The sequence below is a fragment of the Grammomys surdaster genome, unplaced genomic scaffold (genome assembly GCF_004785775.1).
Source record: "Grammomys surdaster isolate TR1022 unplaced genomic scaffold, NIH_TR_1.0 128, whole genome shotgun sequence".
NCBI classification, from domain to species: domain Eukaryota; kingdom Metazoa; phylum Chordata; class Mammalia; order Rodentia; family Muridae; genus Grammomys; species Grammomys surdaster.
Window position 1 is genome coordinate 7,246,382 of NW_021604586.1, and position 18,801 is coordinate 7,265,182.

At 46.7% G+C, this 18,801-nt stretch overlaps 1 protein-coding gene across 1 annotated transcript in view; it reads right to left on the reverse strand.

The window, feature by feature from the left end:
- Fanca (FA complementation group A) overlaps positions 1-7,682 on the reverse strand; it is a 52,935-nt gene extending 45,253 nt beyond the window's left edge. Inside the window, exons 1-7 of the mRNA XM_028752768.1 lie at positions 7,604-7,682; positions 7,205-7,314; positions 5,854-5,947; positions 3,884-4,017; positions 3,665-3,760; positions 2,547-2,620; positions 203-315 (exon numbers count right to left, since the gene is read on the reverse strand). Of these exons, the coding sequence (XP_028608601.1) occupies positions 203-315; positions 2,547-2,620; positions 3,665-3,760; positions 3,884-4,017; positions 5,854-5,947; positions 7,205-7,314; positions 7,604-7,682 (700 nt within the window). The remainder of the gene's footprint in view (positions 1-202; positions 316-2,546; positions 2,621-3,664; positions 3,761-3,883; positions 4,018-5,853; positions 5,948-7,204; positions 7,315-7,603) is intronic.
- Between the last annotated feature and the right edge of the window lie 11,119 nt (positions 7,683-18,801).

The following is an 18,801-nucleotide window of genomic DNA, read 5'->3' on the forward strand; positions in this document are numbered from 1 at the left end:
AAAGGAAAGGAAAGGAAAGGAAAGGAAAGGAAAGGAAAGGAAAGGAAAGGAAAGGAAAGGAAAGGAAAGGAAAGGAAAGAGAGGCCCATGACTGACCTGGTGAGTTTTTTTCACGCTAGACCCACAGGAATGGAGAGGCTGCTCTCTTTTCCAGGATCAAAACAAATAATCATCCCCAGGAACCTGTCTGCTATGAACGTACCAGAAAGCATGGCTTCCACAGTATCGGAGGACGGGCAGGATGCTCCTATCTGCTCACACAGGAAGCGCAGGTTCTTGAAGAGCCACGTGGTCATGGCTTCCGTGTCAGGATGGCTGAGGACACAAAGAGCAGGGGCTGGGTCCCCCGTCCCAGTGCCCTCATAATTTCATCCACTTGCTTATTGATTGCAATAGTCACTTAAGTAGAAAGCACTGGATGGTAAGAACGAGATAGCAGCTGCCAAATCCTGTCTCAAGGACCAAGGCAGGAACAGGGCACCTGCCTGGCTGCTGCTAATGCAAGAAAAAAACCATCATTTTTAAAAGTTTACTAATGAGGGGGCTGGAGATGGCTCAGAAGTTAAGAGCACTGGCTGTTCTTCCAGAGGTCCTGAGTTCGATTCCCAACAACCACATGGTGACTCACAACCATCTGTAATGGGGTCCAATGCCCTCTTCTGGTATGCAGGTATACATGCAGGCAGAACTCTATACAGGTGCTTTGGCACATCTGTAATTTATGTGAGGACATAAATTAATAGTCTGACTCCTAAGGTGATTTCAGAAAGGAATACAGGTACATACATTTTATCAGCCATGTTTACCCGAAAATCTCCTTTTTTTAGTTATTTGGTTTGTTTTGAGACAGGATCTCATGGAGTCCAGGGCAGGTCCTGATCTTGGTATATAACTGAGAGTACCTTTAAGTCATTTGTTTGTCTTTTAATGACTTTATATTTACCTTTAAATTTAATTAAAAAAAAAAAACCTAGCCGGGTGGTGGTGGCGCACGCCTTTAATCCCAGCACTTGGGAGGCAGAGGCGGATTTCTGAGTTCGAGGCCAGCCTGGTCCACAGAGTGAGTTCCAGGACAGCCCAGGCTACACAGAGAAACCCCGTCTCAAAAACAAAAACAAAAACAAACAAACAAACAAAAAACCTGTTATGTGTAGGATTTTGTATATCTGTAGACCATGTGCATGTACTGCCTGCAGAAGTCGGATCTCCTGGACCTGGAGTTACAAATGGTAAGCAGCTACCATGTGACTGCTGGAGAGCAAACCTAGGTCTTCTGCAAGAGCAACAAGTGCTCTTAACCTGAGCAACTCTCCAGCCCAGATCTTGAACTTGTGAGTCTCTCTGTCCTCCCTCCTGAGATCTGGGGTTGCAGGCCTGAGCCCCTGAGCTCTTTCCTGAAATGCTGGGGACTGAACCCAGGCTTCACGCACTCAGCAGAAACACTCTAAGCCTAAGTCCATCTTTCTTCAGGTTTTGTTGCTGTTGTTTGGTTTTTATTTTGTTTCGAGACAGTCACACTATGTAGCCCTGGCTAGTCTAAAACTCACTATATAGTCCAGGCTAGCCTTGAACTTACAGAGAGCCATCTTCCTGCCTCCGCCCTGCAAAGTGCTTTCTTGGCCTTTTTTTTTCTATATTTTTAAAAATAATCATCACGGTTCAGTCAGGGACTCGTTCCCTGTGCCCAGGGCTAGGGAGACAGATGCAAGAAGATTCCTGGGGCTTGTTGGCTAGCAAGGCTAGCCAAATCGGCAAGCTCCTAGTTCAGTGAGACCCTGTGTCAAAGGTAAGTGGAGAATGATTGTGAAAGTCACACAACACTGGCCTCTGGCTTCTACAAGCACGTGTATACTCATGTGCACACAAGCATGTGTACACATACGCACAAACATCTGTACACATATGCACATACAAGCATGTGTACACATACGCACATACAAACATGTGTCCACTTTTGCACATACAAGCATGTGTACACATACAACACATACAAACATCTGTACACTTATGCACATACAAGCATGTGTACACATACGCACATACAAACATCTGTACACTTATGCACATACAAGCATGTGTACATTTATGCACATATAAGCATGTGTTTACATACGTACATACAAGCATGTGTGCACACACGCACATACAAACGTGTGTCCACTTGTGCACATACAAGCATGTACATTTACATACATGCATAAAAACCATCATCACGAGACATTAATACCACTATGTTCTCATAAGAAAAAGGACATATACAGTCAGGCAAGATGGCTTAGCAGGTAAAGACGCTTACCACCAAAACTTGACCCCAGAACCCACATGGTGGAAGAGGAAAATGGGCCCCTCCTCTGAGTTCTGCACACATGCCATGGTGTATGTACTTCCCACCCCACGATGAATAAACACAGAAATAAATACACACATACATACATACATACATAGCATAAATAAATAAATAGCTTTTAGAGACAGCTTAGAAACACAGCTATTGAATAAAGAAAGGCCGTGTGGTGTTGAGTAACCCAGAACAACCAGTCAAGTACCTCTGCAGTAGCTCCTGTAGGCTCACAACACTATGCGAGTGAAGACACCACACAGCTTCAAGCAACAAAGAATTCTGAAAAACACAACAGCATTCTCTCGATGTGTGCTTCCTCCTACAGAGCGTCCAGCCCAGGCTATGCTCATATACCCAGAGAAAGTGTCACAGCATGGCCTAAAGGGCTCGCGTCACACCGCATCCATGCCCCTTGCTGTTCTGCATGGCTTTTCCTCTGAAGTCTGCGACAGCTCTGACCTCCCGGGAGTCTCCAGGGAAGTCATTTCCAATCCTTTCTACGCTCTGACCTTGCATTCTAAACTACTGCTTAGAGACTGTCCCGTGATCTCCGCTCACATGCCATGGCTGGAGAACATGCTCCCACATACACATGTGCACAATAAAGATTAAAAAAAAAATGCTTCAAATACAGCTCACTAATATAGTTTGTTTTGTTTTGAAATAGGGTCTCATGGAGTCCAGGCTTGGCTGGAACTTACTATGTAGCTAAGGGTGACCCTGAACTTCTGAACCTTCTGCCTCTACCTCCCAAGTGCTAGGATTACTACCACACACACACACCACTATGCCCAGTTTATAAGGAGCTAAGGGTCTAATCCAGTGCTTCAAGCAAGCTATGTAAACACCCTTCACCCGAGCTACATTCCTAGCCCTTATTAGCATAGTTTAAAATTTATATGGTAGTAATTCACTTACTCCATAAGAGCCTTCCTCATAGCATACCAAGAAGTCAGAGGACAGTATTTCTATCATGGGATCGATTTTATCTTTTTGGAGACAGACAGGATCTCATTATGTGGTATTGTCTGGCCTGGAACTCTCTGAGTACACCAGGCTGACTCTGAACTCAGAGACTGTGCTCCCTCAAGTCTTTCAAGGGCAGGCCTTGGGTCTCCAGGTTCCCTATTCTAACAAATACTGACACTGATGGAGGATAGACACAAAACTGAAGCGCGCCTTCCGCCCTCGGGAGCATCTGATGAACCCCGGTCAAGATCTGCAATTAATGAGATGTCTGGCCAAATTCCTAAGAAAATTCATAGACCCAAACCAACAGAACATAACCTTTAAAAATCCTAAGCAAAACAACTTCACACTTACCTGTGCTTTCCATAATTCCTGACAGAAGGTGAGACGGGAGAACATATTGTGTGCCAACAGATGCTGAGCAATCACTAGTGAGGAAGACAGCTTCTTCTAAAAAGAGATACGATCTGTTTTTTTAAAGAGGTAAATTATCTAAAAGCAGTCTTAAAGGAATATCGTTTTTTCCCAAACAGCTAAAACAGACAGGTCTTATTTAAGGGGCCAGCTTCTCACACTTTGTTCCGGGCTGAGCAGCACAGGGTGGCTGGGTTCCATGCAGACCTGCTGTACACTTCGAGCGAACACTCTGGCAGACAGCACGCCCACGGGAACTCCCAGCCTCGAGGCTTGATCCCGAAAAGCAGAGCCTAAAAACAAAACAAAGCCATGACTTTCTCTTAAAACACGAAAAACACAGGATTTATGTCAGGCTGGAGAGATGGCTCAGTGGTTAAGAGCACTGACTGCTCTTCCAGAGGTCCTGAGTTCAATTCCCAGCACCCACATGGTGGCTCACAACCATCTGTAATGAGCATCTGATGTTCTCTTCTGGTGTGGCTGAAGACAGCTGCAGTGTACTCACATACATGAAATAAATGTTTAAAAAAAAATTAAGTTGAAAAAATACTTCTTATTCAGTTGTAGCATCACGGTAGAAAAAGAATAGAAACAGAAAAACGGACATAAAATGAAGATGATTTCATGGCTAAATTGGCAGCTCTCAGGACACTCTGGACTCAAAGTCACACACATACACACGCATCTTGTACCCCAGCAGATACGCTCCATTGCGACATACGAGGGAACCTTATCATCCTCCGTATAAGGGAGCTCGGTGAACACAGCTCATCAGACCTCCTGGTATGCTGTGAGGAAGGCTCTTCCGGAGTAAGTAGATTACTAACACATAATTTTCAAACTATACTAATAAGGGCTAGGAATGTAGCTCAGGTGGTAGGGTGTTTACACAGCATGCTTAAGGCACTGGATTAGACTCTCAGCTCCTCATGCCAAGACAGGGATCGAACCCATGGCCTCAGACACCGGATACAAGTGCCACAACACTGTGCTTCACCCTTTGTCCTTAATTACTTTAGCCCCACAGATGAGTTTACCCCCCAAGGACCTTACAAACATTCAAGTCCAAACTGGACAGGATTTCCAGATACTCTGCCTTGCACCTGAAAAGGAGCAAAGGATCATGGGTACACTCAGGCAGTGGCTGGACAAGCTGGCCCTACGGCGGTCACCGGGCTCCTGACCCAGTCTGTGGTCGACAGTCCTTAAGGTGAAATGTTCTGGAGAGTCTAGAAACAGGCAGTGCTTACAACAAATCATTCCTGATCTCCTTCACTTCCAAAACTAATTATCAAGAAAAAAAAAAAAAAGAAGAAGGCTGGAAAGATGGCTCAGCAGTTAAGAGCTGGTGTTTCTCTTCCAGAGGACCCCGGTTCGATTCCCACAACATATGCAGTGGCTTCTAACTGTCTGTAACTCCAGTTCCAGGGGATCTAACCCCCTTCACAGTCTCCACGGGCACTAGGCATGCATGCAGTCCACAGACATACATGCAGAAAAAACATCCAAACACATTAAAAAAAAAACCTAAAAAACTAATAAATACATATGACACGCATTCACATCACTGAATAATTGCAATAATTATCCAAATGTAATCATTATGGAGTTCAATCACAAGTGTTAGAAATCAGAGCTGGGACTGGTGACAGACGCCTGTAATTCCGGCTACCAGGAAAGCTGAGGAAGGACTGACCAAGGCCAGCCTAGACAACTTAGCCAAACCCTGCCTCCTTTTAAAAAATCATTTAAAGGGCTAGAGGCAAAGAAAATACCCTAAGTGCATCAAATAACAATAAACTTAAAAAAACAAACATGAGGGGCTGGGGTGTGGCTCAGGGAGGCAGAAGCAGGCGGATCTCTGTGAATTCAAGGCCAGCCTGGTCTACAGAGTGAGTTCCAGGACAGCCAGGGCTATGCAAAGAAACCATGTCTGAAGGGGTAGGGGGTAAAGCAAGGAAATAACTCCAAACCAAGTCACAAAGCCTGTGTAACTGGGGATAATACTTACAAGAAAAAGGGCACTGTTTGGTGGAGTCTGGATGTCTATGTACTATAAACAGATCGTGACTTTTTCCTTAGACATTTTCTAGGTCAGTGAATTGAAAAGCACAGTGACAACTCACGGATGAAGGAAGCGGACCGGTCGGAGGAAGCTTCGGCACTGTCGCAGCCAATCAGCTCGCCGAGACGCACCGTTTTACACCGTGGTTCTTCTACCTACAAACCCAAACAGTAAGAATCACTTTCAAGGCTCGAGCAGTGTGTGGCTCGAATAGTGGACAAGTTTCCTTTGGTCTGGTTCTCTGGTTGGTTATTTTGGTTTTGTTTTGTTTTTAAATTCATCTTTGAGTGTGAGAGTGTGAGTGTGTGTGTGTGTGTGTGTGAATGTGTTTTAGAATTTCTATTGCTGTGATAAAAACACCATGATCAAAAGCCACTTGGGAATCTTATTTCAGATTATAACTTGTACTCCACCTTGCTGGGCAGTGGTGGCACTCAGGAAGCTGAGGCAGGTAGATCTCTTCGTTCAAGGCCAGCCTGGTGTACAGAGTGAGTTCCAGGACAGCCAGGGCTACACAGAGAAATACTGTCCAAAAACAAACAAACAAAACAACACAAAAAAAGATCCAAAGAAGCACACACATGTAACAACTATATCCAACATCCAGGGAGGTCAGGACAGAAACTCAAGGCGGGAACCTGGGGGCAGGAACTGGTGGAGGGGCCGTGCTGCTTACTGGCTTGCTCACCATAGCTTGCTCAGCCTGCTTTCTTATAGATCCCAGGACCACCAGTCCAGGAAAAGCACCCCACCCCCCCCCATGCGCCTTAGAGCTGGAGAGACAGATCAGTGGTCAGGAGCGCTTGTTGTACTTGTAAAGGACCAAGTTTTGATTCCCAGCACCCACATGGTGGTTCACAACCGTCCATAACTCCAGTCCCAGGGGATCTGATGCCCTCTTCTGACTTCTGTAGGCACTGGGCACACATGTGGTGCATACATACATGCAGGCAAAACACTCATTCATACACAATTTTAAAAAAAAAATCAGACTGTACAGATCCACCTCTCCAGCCCCCTCAAGTACTTTTTCCAAGAAGGAATTTACTAAAGCCTTTCAAGAATTAGTGAATTTACTTGGGAGGCAGAGGCAGGCGGATTTCTGAGTTCGAGGCCAGCCTGGTCTACAGAGTGAGTTCCAGGACAGCCAGGGCTACACAGAGAAACCCTGTCTCAAAAAACCAAAAAATAAAAAAATAAAAAAATAAAATAAAAATTAGTAAATTTACTTACTACCCAACTACTTTCATCTCCAAAGACATAACATATAAAATACACTCCGCTTTCTTCCCACCTGGTTTGCAGGCACCAGTTATTCACCAGGTACACAGGCTTAGAAGGATATTAAACAGATTATGATCTGGCTTGACTCACAGCACCCAACCTGCTCAGCCACGCCAACTTCCTCTTACCTCTAGCAAAAGGTCATGCATGTTTTGATGGTATCTCAGGAGCCTCAGAGCGGAATCCTTTAATTTCTGTTCCCTTTCAGGATCATATTTTGGCTTCTTGACTCTGCCCGCTAAAGAGATTAAAAAAAAATTGCTCAGAAAATTACAGCGCAATGTACACAGGGTGACACGCTGCGCGAAGGTCCAGAGAGAGATGCCCAAGATCTGGACGGTCATCTGCCGCTGCAGCAAGCGGCCGGAACCAGAAAGCCTGGGGCCCATGGCCCTATGAGGACCAGCAGCCCAGGACTGCAGACTCTCGGGGCTGCGCCACGCTGGGATCTAAACCCGGATCCCGGGGAATGGAGGGACCGCACTGGGCGCTGGTTGGGGTCGGAAGGTAGTGTTAGCAAGACCTACCCAGCAGCTCGGTCCAAGTTTTTCGGAGGCCCCGGGGCCCACCGCCCATGGCAGCACCCGGTACCGGCGAGCCCGGCATAGAGTCTGGAACACCCGCGCTGCAGCCCGCGCTGCCTTCCAATTGGCGGCGGCCAGGCGCTGGCGCTCATTGGCTAGGAGCACGCTTGGTCACACCCCCGAGGGCGGAGCTTGCTCTGCGGCCTTCTTTGTTGTGACAGAGGTGCCTGAGTCTGGCAGCGTTCGGGTGGCGGGGTAGGCAGTCTGGTGGCAGGCTTGATGCAATACACCAGCGCATGACAACTTGGAGGAAAGTGGCGCAGAATTGCGAATGGCCGGAGCGTGGGCTGGAGAAGTCACGTGACAAGCCGGACCCGGTTGAGGGTAAAAAACCTCTTACCTGCTTTGCTCAAGAACACACGGGATCGATCTCTAATTCTCTACTGTGCTTATTTGGCTCTTACTGCGGGAAAATTGATCAAAGGAGTTTTGGTTCTGGGATGTGACGTTCAGAGGTTGAAGTAGAATAGAGTTGCTATCCCTCTCCGCCAAGCGCCCAAAGTACTCAGGAAGGAAAAACAGCCACAAAACGCTAGCATTCCTGTTTTTTCCTTTATAAAGTCCACCTGACGTGCGGGGCTGAGCAGTAGGGAGGCAGAGGCAGGTGGATCTCTGAGTTGGAGGCCAGCCTGGTCTACAGAACAAGTTCCAGGATAGCCCAGGATACACACAGAGAAACCCTGTCTCTAACAAACAAACAACAAAGAGGTCATTATCTGCACTGCAGTAACTGTGCTTGATTTTCAGCATTATCCCAGGCATACACGCAGACTCTTAGTGGAAGACAGGATACTAGAGACAGGCTTGAACCGGTCATGACATCCAGGTTGTGATTAAAATCCACCCAGCCCGAAATCAGTCAGCAGCTGGAGGAGCCATTATCAGAGCCAGATTAGAGCGGACAAAGACTGACCAAAGTTTTCCAGGAATCAGGTTTTTCTGCCTCCATGACCTGGAGGTGCTACAGTTGTTCTGGAAGCCAAAAAGCCACTTGACGCGTCAAAGAGAACACTTAACTCGAAAGATATAAAACTGAAGAGAACCAATTTTTTAAAAATTCAACAAAACCTCATCATTATGGCCAGGACTCTTCCCGGCTCAGGATCAAACATGTCGGGGGAACTCCACGTTGCCTCTGGCATCAGAAGTGCCATCCGAGAGGAGCATCAGAAAAGGGTTTATGCCCATCGGAAGATTTGGCTGTACTTCCATCATTTCCCACAAGGTGGACTCTCCTGCAACACAAGCCCTCCCCACGCTCTCACTGTTCCCAGTCTGCTGTGTTTGTAACCCAGGCTGGCATACTCAGATATAGCTGCCTCTGCCTCCTGAGGGCTGGGATTAAAGGCATGTACCACCCCTGCCTGGCAAACCACAGTCTTTTATTTCAACCCAGAAAGGACCGTTTTCCTCCATATGAAAGAGATGATCTGCTCGGCCAGCCTGTGGGTGCAAAGAAGTAATAGCTTACCCCCAAATCACACCAACAGACAACCAGCGCTAGTACTTACCGCGTGTTTTCAAGCTTTCCTTGGAAACGTATTCCTTTTCATTGGTGCTTTGTAATCTGCATTTTCAACAAGTACAGTAGCACAAGCTAGAGATCTCAACGGCTCTGGAGACTAAGGCAGGAGGATCATTTCTGCCTAGGAGCTGGGAGTAGCCTAGGCAATATTGCAAGACCCCCCTCCCCCATTTCAAAAACAGAGAGCAGCTGAGGTGGAAACTGGCTGAGGAAGACACCCAGTGTTGACCTCTGCACCCTTCACACATGCACACACAAGCATTCACACATGTATGTAGGAACCCCCACACATGAATAACCTGCCTGTTTTATCCACGGGCATAAATATCTTCTACATTATGGAGGTAGCTTTATCCCACATCAGTTTCTTATGGTTCTCTGGAGATTCCCAGACAGCACTGTTGCTGATTTCTAATTAATTAATTAATTAATTAATCAATTAATTAATTGGTTTTCCAAGACAGGGTTTCTCTGTGTAACAGACCTGGCTGTCCTAGACTGTTTTATAGACCAGGCTGACCTCGAACGCACAGAGAACCACCTGTCTCTGCCTCCAGAGTGCTGGGATTAAACGCATGCACCACCTCTCCCGGTCTTTGTTTTGTTTTAAAAGATTTATTTTTATTTGTATGGCTGTGTGTTTGTGTGAATGTATGCCACGTATGTGGGTACTGCAAAGGCCAGAACAGGACACTGGATCCTTTGAAACTGGAATTGTAGGTAGGTGTTGTTAGCATTTCTTCTAGGCTCTGCCCCATGGTTACCTAGCAACAGCCAGGTGTGCCTGACTCAGTATAAAAGGGGCTGCTCGTCCCCTCCTCACTGTCTTCTTCTCTCCTCTCTCTGTCCCTTTTCTCCCCATTCCCTTCCCCCCTCTCTCTCCACGTGTTCATGGCCAACCTCTACTCCTCTATTCTCTCTCTCTCTCTCTCTCTCTCTCTCTCTCTCTCTCTCTGCCTTTCTCTGTCTCTACTACTCCCTCAACTTCCCTCCCAAACTGTATTCCATACTATATCTGTCCTATGGCTGGTACCTCAGGGGGAAGGGATGCCTCAGCATGGGCCCACAGAGGCACCTCTACCCCCACCCCCACACCATACCGCACCTCCACCAAACATATCCCTGGCTTCCTTTTCTTCTTTATAAAACACAGCAGGTGTAAACCACCTGACATAGGCACTAAGAATAACCGCTGAATCACCTCTCCAGCCTGGGCTTTGTTTAGGTTTTTTTGAGGTGACAAAGACTCAGGTGTCCCAGTCTGGCTTCAGACTCACTTCAGAGTTGAGGATGAACTTGAACCCCTGCTCCCCCTGCCTCTGCTTCACATGAATCTTGGAAACAGACATTACAGATATAACAAAGGCTCTCAAGAACATCCTGAGTTGTCCAAGAGACTCCTAAATCCAACGGCAAGTGTCAGGAGATAGAATAGAAGATGACACGGGAGAGACAAGGACACGAAGATACATTGAAGACCAGATGTAGCTCATACCTGTAATCTCATAAATTGGGAAGCTGAGGCAGGAGGATTACCATGAGTTCCAGGACAGCCTGGATGAGCGAATGAGACCATCTAAAAGAACAATGAGAGAGTTTGGGGAAAGGAGAGTACACGGAGGTGAGGAAGTCTTCTGGTGCCTCTCGAGGGGTCCTCAGCCCAGAGACACTTAGGCTTCTGGCCTCCAGAACCATAGAACTGGGTTTCTGACTCGCTGGTGCTAACACCTTTAGCCCCAGAGGCAGAGGCTGGTGCCGATGGATTTCATCTCTGTGAGTCTGAGATCAGCCTGTTCTACATAGTGAGTTCCAGGCCAACCAGGGATACTAGTGAAACCCTGTCTCAGCAAAGAACAAAAAATGAATGGATTTCTGTTCTTTGAGCTCCTGGGTCATTTGTGGTCATGTGTTTTTGCAGCTTCAGGAAACTTCCACAGGCACCACCGCTTCTGTATCATCATAAGTGTCCGCATAGTGAAAAATTATGTGGTGGCATCAGTATGGAATTGACTTTGACGTAAAGGACTATATTTAGGGTACCTCTGAATATGGACCACAGGTGGGGGCCAGCTCCCCAAGCAGAGAGAGAGCGCTAGTGTAAAGGGCAGAAAGCGAATATTTTAGCCTCGAGGACCACAAGGTGTTTATCACAGCTACCCGCCTTGCTATAGTAACTTAGAGCAGTCACAGATATGTCCCGGACAAATGTAGCTGTGTGCCAACAGAACTTGATTTACAAAATGTTTCCCAAGTGCCAGAGTTTTTCTAGGTTCTGGTCTCTCCAAAGATCCCTGGACCACGAATGAGGCTAACACTGGGTATGGTGAATTATCCTCATGACCCCAGCAATTAGGAAGCTGAGCAAGAAGGATTGCAGTGAGTTCCAGGTCAGCCTACAGTATAAAACTGAGGACTGTATCCCAGCCTTGACATCTGAGCTCACAGGCAGACAGTAGTATCACTTATATGTTTTTACTCTGTCAAGTAAACATCATAATATATTCTATCTGTCTCAGAGGGATATGGCCAGACTATAATGAAATATCACTGGTGAGATCACAGTGACTGTTTTACTAGTGTTAGCAAAACTCTGAGAGCTACAGGCACACAAGTACTCTCCCTCAGCTTGGTGGACTCTCACCATACACCTTTCTAGGCCTGGGGATGCCACAGTAAAAACAGCAACAAACCAGGCAAAACTCCCGCCTCTGTGGGTAGCATGGTCTAGTGGGAGCCATGAATAAGTAAAATGTAGCGTATTGGATGGTGCCTTGAGAGATTTATAGAACTGGAAACAGATTAGGACCTGGGTGTGGATCAATAAAGTGTTTGCAGCCGGGCGGTGGTGGCGCACGCCTTTAATCCCAGCACTCGGGAGGCAGAGGCAGGCGGATTTCTGAGTTCGAGGCCAGCCTGGTCTACAGAGTGAGTTCCAGGACAGCCCGGGCTATACAGAGAAACCCTGTCTCGAAAAACCAAAAAAAAAAAAAAAAAAAAAAAATAAAGTGTTTGCTTAGCACACACGAGGCCTTAGTTCCTGATTTAGGGTTTTACTGCTATGAACAGACACCATGACCAAGGCAAGTTTTACAAAGGACAACATTTAATTGGGGCTGGCTTACAGGTTCAGAGATTCAGTCCATTATCATCAAGGCGGGAACATGGCAGCATCCAGGCAGGCATGGTGCAGGAGGAGCTGAGAGTTCTACATTTTCATCTGAAGTCGGCTAGTGGAAGACTCACTTCCAGGCAGCTAGGGCTAGGGTCTTAAAGCCCACACCCACAGTGACACACCTACTCCAACAAGGCCACACCTCCTAATAGTGCCACTCCCTGGACCAAGTGTATATAAGCCATCACGGGTCCCTTGCATAACATGTATGAGGCCTTAGGTCTGGTGCACAGTACTACAAACAAACAAACAAACAAACATCATTAGGATTTGCAGTGGGGAGATGGGACTGGTGGGGCCTCCAGGGAGGGGGGTTGTAAGTTTTATGAAAACCTTGGCTTCACTCAAGGGAACCTTGCTAGGAACCACCAGACCTGAGCTGGGCTCTGTGCGAAAGATATGCTGAGTGTGTTGGAGACAGACATAGAGCAAGCCAGTGCTTCCAGTAATCAGAATCAGTTCATATTTGAAAGTTGATCTTCCAGGTTAAAGAAAACCCCACAGTTTTGGCCCTAGGCTATGGGATGCCAGGAATTAGAGACCTGGTAGGTTTGAATGGCAGGAGTAGGAATAGACAACTACTGCCACCAAAGCGTCATTGGCCATGAGATTTACACACACACACACCCCAATCACCGCCATCCTTCTCTTGGCTTTAAATGGAGATGAGGAGTGCTGGAGAGATGGCTCAGTGTTAGGAGCACTGGGTGCTTGTCCAGAGGAGCAGGCTCCACTCTCAGTACCCACAGGACTAACAACTGTCCTTAACTCCACTTCCAGGGGAGCCACTATTCTCTTCTGGCCCCTAGGTGGCGCACTTTTGCCGACGAAACACTTCTTTTAAAGCCAGATTTAGTTATAAATACCTTTGATCACAGCACTTGGGAGGCAGAGGCAGGCAGATCTCTGTGAGTTCAAGGCCAGCCTGGTCTCCAAAGTGAGTTCCAGGCCAGTCAGGGATACATAGAGAAATCCTGTCTCCAAAAAAAAAAAAAGTTTAAAAAAAAAAGAATAGAACAATAATAAAACAATTTAAAATCTTCATTCTAACAAGCAAAATACACATTAAGCCATATGGATCTATGAAAGATTCATAAGGATTTTAATTTTTATTATTATTATTATTATTATTAGTGTGAGCTAGAGAGGAAGTGAGAGAGAGAGAGAGAGAGAGAGAGAGAGAGAGAACAGAGACACAGGGTTGAGAGTATTCAGGATGCCATGGGGCACATGTAGAAGTTTGAGGAAAACTTCCAGGAGTCGATTCTCTCCTTTCCCTGTGAGTTATGGGAATCATCAGGTCATCAGGTTTGGACAGCAAACCCTTTACTTGTTGAGCTAGCTTCTGGGTCTGTTTTTTGTTGTGGTTTTGTTGTGGTTTTGTGTGTGTGTGTGTGTGTGTGTGTGTGTGTGTGTAGGTCTCAGCATGTAATCCTGGCTGACCTGGAACTCTCTGTGTTTCCCAGGCCAGCCTTGAATTCTCAGAGATTCAACTGCCTCTGCCTTCAAGAGCTGGGACTAAAGGCGTGCATTGCCTCGCCCAGCCCGTTTTGCTTTTGAGACAAGGTCTCCCTACGGAGCTCATGGTGGCATAAGAACTCCCTCTCCTTTCGGTTCTGCTCACTGAGAGCTGGATCACAAGTCTGTGCTACCACATCTGGCAGATGTCTGCTCTACTCTCTGTCAGGGGAGCCAAGGAATTACAGATGTGTATGTAAGTGGCGATAGCCTCTTTGGAAGGCAGTTTACTGTTGCTTGTTTTAAGTTCCTACACTCAGGCAGGAAGTAGGTCAGATGTAGACTACTGACTGAGGGGGCACTGGGTTTAGTTCCTAGCTAGTCCTGTAAGAAGTTTATATATTTATAAACTTTTTTTATCTAAGAAATTTAGCTGGGCAGTGGTGGCGCATGCCTTTAATCCCAGCACTTGGGAGGCAGAGGCAGGCGGATTTCTGAGTTTGAGGCCAGCCTGGTCTACAGAGTGAGTTCCAGGACAGCTAGGGCTACACAGAGAAACCCTGTCTTGAAAAAAACAAACAAACAAAAATTTAAAACAAATTTATGTTTGTTTTTATTTTATATGTATAAGTGTTTTACCTATAGGTATGTGTGTGCACTATATGTATACCTGATGCCCCTGGAGGACAGAAGAGAGCACTGAATCCCCTAGACCTGGAGTTATGGATGGCTGCGAGCCAACATGTGTGTGTTGGAAACTGAGCCCTAGTCCTCTCAAAGGGCAAGTGCTCTTGACTGCTGAGCTCTCTCTCCAGGCTTCGGGGAGTCCATTTCTCGAGATTATCAGCACATTTGTAGAAATGGGCAGGCATCATCTCTAGTCTCATCCTGTGATAAGTAGTTGGTGTGGCATCGATGAAGCAAACAGGGTGGACTGTTGACTGGGATTACACACAACCTTGTGCCCCTCAGTGAGAACTGGAAAGAGGTCCTGGCCTACTCACAAAGAGACCCAGAGTTCTGTAGAACGCAGAGGCACTTTGCACAGGGGTACAAATTCTGTCCTCGTGTGCAGAGTCGGTGTGTGGTATGCCTCTCTGTATAAACAGAGATGTACCTATATGTCATGGGTATGTGATACTTCGGGAAGGAAAACAAAGCCCGCTGTCTTATTTGGGATTATTATTGCTATGATGAAACACCACGACCCAAACCAAATTGGGGTAAAAATAGTTTATTTGGCTTATACTTCCATATCATCGTCCATCACTGAAGGAAGCCCGGGCAGGAACCTGGAGACGGGAGCTGCTGCAGAGGCCATGGAGGAGTGCTGTTTACTGGCTTGCTTTTTTATAGACCCCAGGACCACCAGCCCAGAGATTTTCCCACTCACAATGGGCTGGGCCGTCGTCCACTGACCACTAATTAAGAAAATGCCTTATAGCTAGGTCTTATGGAGGCGTTTCCTCAGCTCCCTTCTCTTAGATGACTATAGCTGTGTCAAGTTGACATAAAACTAACCAGCACACCATTGCAATAATTGTCTCTGAGAGGAATAAGAGTTGGGACCAGCGTCGGGTGCAAGAGTTTCCGGTGTATACCATTTTTGAATATTTGATCATGTAGCTGGATCAAACACAATTTGAGCAGCCTGTATCACAACCATGTCTTCAAGTCTTCCAGTGTTTAGTCTCCAGGGAAAGGAGAGAGTGCTCGTATCACCATTCAAGACTGAATGTGAGCTGTGAGGAACAATTACAGCGACCACGTGCTAAGTGTCACACCGGGAAGGGGTTCCGTTCATTTGTGGTCACTGAATTTTCTGTAAACAGTTTCAAAATTTGCAGGGGACTGAAACACTTCTCCATGGACAACAGAGTGCTTAAACACTTTCCCCTCCTGATATTGAGAGTAGGAGCCCTTCTCACCATCTCCAGCCTCCCCAACCTGCTGTGTGTTTTGAAGCATCCTGAATCTCAAAGGATCCTGAGTGCTGCTCTGGGCAGTTTGGACTTTAGGTTCCCGTTCTTCAGTTGGACTCCACTCTGGACACACACCCCCTTGTGCCCTGTGGCAGTATGTGGCCCTATTCTCTGACTCCTTTCCCATTGCCCGGGTTCACCCTCCATATCTCCAGTCACTAGCCCAGAAACCTTGTGACACCCATTCCCAGAGCTCCTCCCTCTGAGCTGTCCTGGGTTCTTACATTGACCGAGCACAGCCTGGCTCTGTCTGTCTTCCCCAGGGATTCATAGCCTTCACCATTATCCCAAAAATAAACCTAAAACACAAAACCAGACTCTCGAATTTCAGCTTTTCCTCTCGGACCCTTGAACTCTGGCTCTGCCTGGCTGCACAGAACGTGACAAAGAGCACATTCAGGGGCCTTTGAATTCCGGTAACACAAAGCCTGGTTGCTCGCTGCAAACAGTATACGTGGAGTCTCTGGGGAGAGGCCGACCTGAATCTGAAGTGAACTTGGATCTGGACGGCAGGGGCCCCTCCATTCTATTTTTGGCAGGTAGATTGGTTCTGCCTGTGTCTAGGTGAACGGATGAGACCTTAGCTCTGAACTTGGCTAGGTGCCAGATCCCCCCTAGCTTGATGCCAGGCACCTCACCTGTTCTGCCAAGTCACCAGAGGCTCTCCAGCCCTGCAGCCCTGCGGTACGTTCCATGGAACAGCCTCTAAACTGCAGTCACAGAGTAGCTGAGGACCCAGCCTTCCCTTACCCAGTTGGTACACAGAAACTTAACATTGATCCTGGGATCAACAGTGTGTGCCACCATGACTAGCTGCTGCTCCCCCCTTTTCTTTCTTTTCTCTTCTTTCTTTTTTTTTAAGATTTATTTATTTTGTGTATGTGTATTATTTTATGTATGTGGCTGTCTTCAGATACACACAAGAGGGCATCGAATTGGGTTCTATTACAGATGGATGTCAGCCACCATGTGGCTGCTGGGAATTGAACTTGGAGCAGCTGGTGCGCTTAACCTCTGAGCCATCTCTTCAGCCCCTTCTTCTTCTCTTTTTTGACAGTCAAAACCAAGATGTCTTCTTTCTAAAATCCACATGGCAAGCTGAAGGTCTGGAAAACATATTTCTTCTTCTCTCCCTTATTTTATCACCATCATCATCATTTGAAACAGAGGAACCCAGAAAGGGACCTCAGGTGAGACATTAGCCCCAAACCTATTGATGGTCACCAGAGTAGCAAGAAGGATTTCCACCTGGAAGCCTGGAGTGACGTACAGCCAGTCATCAGTATTAAAGAGCGGATCAATTCAAAGACTAATTAAACTGACCTCAGTCCTGGCTCTCCTGGAACTTGCTCTGTACACCAGGCTGGCCTCAAACTCAGAGACTCCCCACCCCCACCCGCCTCTACCTTCTAAGTGCTGAGACTAAAGGCGTGGACCACCACCACCCAGCTAGAAATATTTCTCCAGTTGTGATTCAACTTCAAAATTGTCTGTAGACAACCCGAATGTTTTAGCCCGAGTGTCACTTTTAACTGAAGGAAGTAGTCCTCTTGACTGACTTCAATTACAAACAGATAGAGTTCATTACTGTACCAAGAGCACAAATCAGGTCAGAAGCCAGTCCATCTAGTTGCAGGACTGAGGTCAGTTTTATTAGTCTTTGAATTGATCCGCTCTTTAATTCTGATGGCTGGCTGTGAGTCACTCCAGGCTCCCAGGTGGAAACCCTTCTTGCTTCTCTGGCGGCCATTAAGAGGTTTGGAGCTAATGTCTCACCTGAGGTCCCTTTTTGGATTCCTCTGGCATTGTGGACAGTATACAAGTAAATGACCTGGGAGGAAAGGGAATAGTGCTTTCTAGAAGTGACCACAGAGCTGACTAACACTTCTGTTTCCTCAGGTTGGTCATGGATAGGAGGAATTAGTCTTTAGAGAAGAGAAGACAGATAGCAGAACCTAAGTTGTACATTTATTAGTAATAGGGTCAGGGCTTGGTTCAGTTTTACAGCGTTTACCTAGTATACACAGGCCCTAGGCTCAATCCCCACCATCATAAAAATACGTATTCTTGTGTGTTTGTGTGTGCGTGTGTGCGTGTGTGCGTGTGTGCGTGTGTGCGTGTGTGCGTGTGTGTGTTTGAATGCACTTTGAGTATGCATGTGTAACCCATTGTTTTAAATATTACTGGATGATACCCTGGAAGTACTTAGGGATTCTCTTAACAAGTTCCAGGTGAGAAAGTCAGTTGCCGTGAGGGGCCAGCACTTACTATAGAAGAACCGAACACTTGTAGCCAAGAAAGAAAATCCAAAGAGAAAGAGAGTAGGCACGGAAGATATTTTGTTGCTGTGACACAATTCCTTAAGAAACAACCAACGGGAGGGAGAATTTATTTGGCTTAGATTCAGTCAATGGTCACCTGGCTTTGCGGCTTCTGAGTCCTGTGTGGTGAAGCAAAGCGCTATGGCCGAGCAGAGCGGTTCACCTCACGGTGAACTGGAGAGAGATGTACAAAGAGTCCTAGAACTCGGCCTAAGTCCCTAAGAACTTGCTTCTGGTGACCGATTTTCTCTAGCTGGGCCCCACCTCCACGAGTCTGCACCACTTCCCTGAGATTATTTAAATGGCAATTCTAGGGCTAGGAAGATGGCACACTGGGTAAAAGCCTTGCCACACAAGCCTAACCATCTGAGTTCCATCCTTGGAAACCACAGTGGAAGGAGAGAATCCACCTCCAGAATTTGCCCTCTGGTCTCCACACACATGCTAGGGTAACATGCATCTACCCGCATATCATACACATACAATAACAAGCAGTAAGAATGTTGTGTATAGTATCCATTGATTACATCAGAGCCCTCAGTATCTGATCGATTACCCATGATTGCTGCAGTTAAGGCTCAGACCTTCATCTCATGAGCCCTATGATGTAAACAGGAAGTAGTTTGCTGCATCCTAAATAACTTCCCTGTAGGTAATTTCCATCCTCTGACCAAACGCCGCAC